The sequence below is a fragment of the Mustela erminea genome, chromosome 3, assembly GCF_009829155.1.
Source record: "Mustela erminea isolate mMusErm1 chromosome 3, mMusErm1.Pri, whole genome shotgun sequence".
Classification (NCBI taxonomy): domain Eukaryota; kingdom Metazoa; phylum Chordata; class Mammalia; order Carnivora; family Mustelidae; genus Mustela; species Mustela erminea.
Genome location: NC_045616.1, coordinates 90,850,884 through 90,855,297, shown reverse-complemented (window position 1 = coordinate 90,855,297; position 4,414 = coordinate 90,850,884). Strand labels below are relative to the sequence as shown.

Sequence of the window (4,414 nt, the reverse complement as noted above, 5' to 3'; positions counted from 1 at the left end):
GGATCCTGGGATGGAGCCCCACATCGGGCTCTCTGCTCAGTAGGGAGCCTGCTTCCCCCTTTCTCTCTCTGCCTGCCTCTCTGCCTACCTGTGATCTCTCTGTCAAATACATAAATAAAATCTTTAAAAAAAAATGTAACGTCAGAGAGAGCTCCATATGCCAAGTCAACAACCTAGTCCAAGGATCCCTTCGGGAGAGTCCCCGTTAAGCTCCGCACCCTGGCTGGGCACACTGCCCGGCGTGTGGTGGGCACTTGTGGAAGGTCTTTGGGGATGAATAGGTGACTGTTGATCCCTGGATTGCTCTAACTCAGAGAGTGTGTCCTGTGGGTCTCCCCCGGCTTAGTTTCAAACACTGCTGTCTTCTGTGTGTAGGTGCCCACATTTCTGGGTAGGCTTCTACCTCCTGGGCTTACCACATGTTCTCCTGTTTCAGATACACAGGTGGTTTCTCAGTACCCTGAACTCTTCGGCAGTGCCCTGAACCTCCCTCCCCCAGCACCCACAAGGAGGGTGTCCTGAGCCTCCCTGAGAGCAGCCCTCAGACCAACCCCACACACCACTCCTAACTGTGACCTCTGTGTCCCCAGGCATGAGCAGTGGGTCTCCCAGTCTGCTCAGGATAAGGAATCTTGTTATTACAGGAGTCCTTGATCCATTCAGTCCCTTCACGGTATTTGTAGCTTTCTTTTTTTTCTGAGCAGCAAGGAGCAAATAAGCACCTGGAGACCAGATGGTGTTCTTTTTCTTCATATATATTTATTCCAAAATAAAATACAATTTTAAACAAGTTAATTACAACTGATTTTGATTTAGCATGGCTTTACTTGAGTTTTTAATGGCCCCAGATTAAAGGGGAGGCTTTTTCATTCAATAAATAGCATAAATAATATTTCATCTTCAGACTCTGCCTATGGCCCTTTGTTTCTGAAGAGTTTCCTGGAGACTCCGCAGAAACGTCAGCATGTTGCCTGTTGTGGTTTGGTTACATGGCTGCTCACAGGAAAAAAACTGTGGGGAGAAAAGTTAGCGAAGACAGAGTGACTAGAACAGTGTGGACCAGGAATCACCCTGCTTAGAGTACTGAGGTGGGGTAGGGGTGCTGTGGGGCGGGGTATGCAGGCAGCAGACGGCAAATACTCGGGAAGGTCCGGGGCTAGCATGTTGCATAGACAATGCAGGTGGCTAACATTCTGCTACTGTTCCTGCGGTGTCTCTCACACACACACACACACACACACACACACACACACACACACACTCCCATCAAATGGTCCTAAATCTCCTCATTAGAGGAAAACTCAGGATTATTTGAGTCTTAACGTTTTATTTTCCTTTTTGGTTGTCCTTCCAAGGTCATGGCTAAGAGTGGGACTTGGGGTCAGATAGACCAGACTTCCAATCTCAACTCTGCCCCTCATTAAGTATCTAGCCTTAGGCAAATTGGTTAAGCTCACTGAGCATCTGTTTCTCTGTTTCCTCCTCCCATAAAGTGAGGATGATAAATGATCATTGAAACAACTGTCATTGGAATGGTATTGCAATGAAACAGTAAATATTAAGCATTTAGAACTCCAGTGCTGTTGATGGTAAGTAGCTCAGCAAGTAGTTGAAGGAAGGGCTCTCAGCCTTCTGGGGACAGTTGTGGAGATGGTAAATCCCAAGGAGTTCCACCCAACTTTCCCTCCAGGGACCAGGGCATATGCTGAAGAAGAGAAGGTGCCCTAGTGTAACTTAGCTAGCATCCTTTGAGACACAGCTCTGATCCCCCAGATTTCAGCTTCTAACTACAATCAGGACAAATGCTTTCGCCATTCAAGAGGAGTGAATGGCAACATGGGTGTGAGTATTTTTTAAAACTAGAGGGAATAATGGACTATCTGGGGCAGCTCTCACTTTACTTTTGTCAGTCTGGGTAAATTTCTTAGAGTTCTCTTACTGACCTTGAGCTACCAATTCCAAGTTCATCATCCCTTTTCCTTTTTTCATTTCGATAGAGTTGTCATTGACCCTCACATAAACACAACTAAGCACAGCATATCACAGATAAAAACAAAGTCACCTGGCACTTGTTTTTCTTTAGGTCTTGGACTGTTCTTTTTACTCGATTGAAAATCAGGGGGTATCTTGTTCCCACAGTGGAGTTGGTCATCTGGGACAGACCTTCCTGGAAGCACGGTGTGGTGCAGCTGTCCTGGTAAATAAAAAGAATTGATTCAAAGAAACCTTCCGAGGACTACTTTGAGAAGAATCACAAAGAGAATGCCTTCAGATGCTATTTTAACTTAACCTAACGTAACCTAAACTGGTATTGTATTTAGACCTGTCCCTTCCTAGTCTAGGAAATGATCAGCATTTTGAGGTGAGACCATTTTTCCTCAGTGACCCTCCTTGGAGATTTCCAGTTGGTTCCATCCAAGGAACACAAAGCCTATGGATGCTGGGAAACTAGTTCTAGTCTCCTTAGCCCCTGATGTTCCTCTGCTGTATGTCTTGTAATAGTAAGGTCCAAAGTAGAGAGAGAGGAAAAGCTTTCTCATACCAGTCTGATGGGATGTGCCAAATGAATAGAGCCGGTGTTTCATGCAAACTAAAATCATGGACCATAAACTGAGGGTCTGGCCTGGACTATAGATGCATGGTCCATCCTCAGAAGGCACCCCACACTCATCTCCTTGAAGGGATGCCCCCTGATGGGCTATGATATCTGACCCCAGCTAAAGTGAGAAGCTCAGATTCTCCCAGGGTTTGCTTCCTTCCTCACCTAAACCAGAAAGTTTCTGCCACTCTTCCTCCTTGCCTACATGGGGAATAAATGACTCCCGGGAACCCTTTTTTTCACCTTCCCTCTGCCTTAGAAACCCTAACCTCCCAGCATTCAAACTGCAACAGCCACCCTACATCAGCCAAAAAGACAGATAGGAAGGGAGGAAAGGGGAGAAAAGGTCTAGCACCTGGATAGTTCATGCAAGAGGAAAGAAAAAGAGTTACTTTTACTTACTCATTTTGCTACTCTAGAGTTTTAGGGAATAAATCAGTAAGCAATATGATATAAGCTATATTCTGATATTCTCAGCTCTGGTGTCATTTATCTGTGCACATGGCCACTAATCTAAAAAGACATACAAGATTCTTTTTAAAGGATTGAAGAGTGTTCAATCCTTCTGAAAGGGCATAAAGCTGACTAGATACAAAGTGATGTAGATGGTATAGAATTTCAGGAGGCTGCTTTTAAAAGGAAACACTGAGCCATAACAATTACAATCGAGTAACATCTTCTTACTTAAAAGATCAAATAGAGCAATTCATTTTTACTTGAAACTTTTAAAGAATACAAGGTCGAGATTATGTTGTTTTACTATACTTACAGAAGGAATAGTCAGACACAAACAATCGGTCACCTGCAAAAGAAAAATTCCAGAGTGAGGATGCCCGATGCAAGCATGGCAGTAAGTTTGCAAAGTTCTTAAAAGAGCATTGACTCACATTGGCGCGGCTGCAGTTGCATTTTAAAGCTGGATGTTCCTAAAGTAAGTAGAAAAACAAGAACCCATAATGGGCGGTGAGTTTTTCATTCTTACGTTTCACCTAAGTTTTCAATAGCTGCCTTTCCGGCCGGCACCCTGCTCTGCTGTTTACCTGCAATTTGTCAATGAGGTGTGTGACATCCCTGATCCCTATGAAGGTCGGACAACTCTTGCTGGTCACGGAGCAGAGGAGCAGGGCAGAGGCAAGGACCACCACGGGCAGGAGCATCTTGACACGGAGGTGCAAGCTGGCTTGCAGATGCCTTGAGATGGAGTCGTATTTAAAGCTCCCCTGCAAACCTGGGAAAACCCTGACATCAAACTGATACCAGGTGCCCACTTTTTCTATGTAAGATTGGGTCACTTGACATTGAAAATATACATGTATATGTTGAACTGAGTCACTTGGCAAAGACTATGTGACATTGTGCTGGGAAATGTCATTCTCCAGAAAAGATGCTTTTCAAAAGTTGGGTACCGAGATGCTGAAGGAAAAGTTAAAGATCTTAAAACCATAATTTTTTTTTTTAAGACAGATGCTCTAGTTGTGAGAGTTAAAATATTTTCCATGAACACCCAGGTCTGTATTTTCCCCTTTTTACTTTATTGGAAATGCTGATCCACTAGCCAGTCATGGGTGTTCTAATGAAGGGCCGGGAGGGGGCGGGGAAATGAGAAATTATGCCTGTGAGCTGCTCTGTCAGGATTTTGCAAGCTCACGCTGGTGAACCCACTGCAACCTTAACCTTACTGTACTTTATCCTCAAATCATAACAGTGTTTTTCACGCCTCGGGCCAGATTCTCTATCTCATACAAATGCATCTTTGGGCAAGTATTCCTTTAAATGGGTGTCTGAAGGAGGAACTCTTTAACTGTACCAGCAAGA

General features: G+C 44.4%; 1 protein-coding gene across 1 annotated transcript; it reads right to left on the bottom strand.

The window, feature by feature from the left end:
• Positions 1-900: 900 nt before the first annotated feature.
• Positions 901-3,756, bottom strand: IL9 (interleukin 9). The gene is made up of 5 exons (XM_032337930.1): positions 3,640-3,756; positions 3,487-3,525; positions 3,369-3,401; positions 2,063-2,194; positions 901-1,011 (listed from the first exon to the last, which is right to left on the bottom strand). Exons 1-5 carry the CDS (start codon positions 3,754-3,756, stop codon positions 901-903), a joined length of 432 nt encoding a protein of 143 aa, XP_032193821.1.
• Between the last annotated feature and the right edge of the window lie 658 nt (positions 3,757-4,414).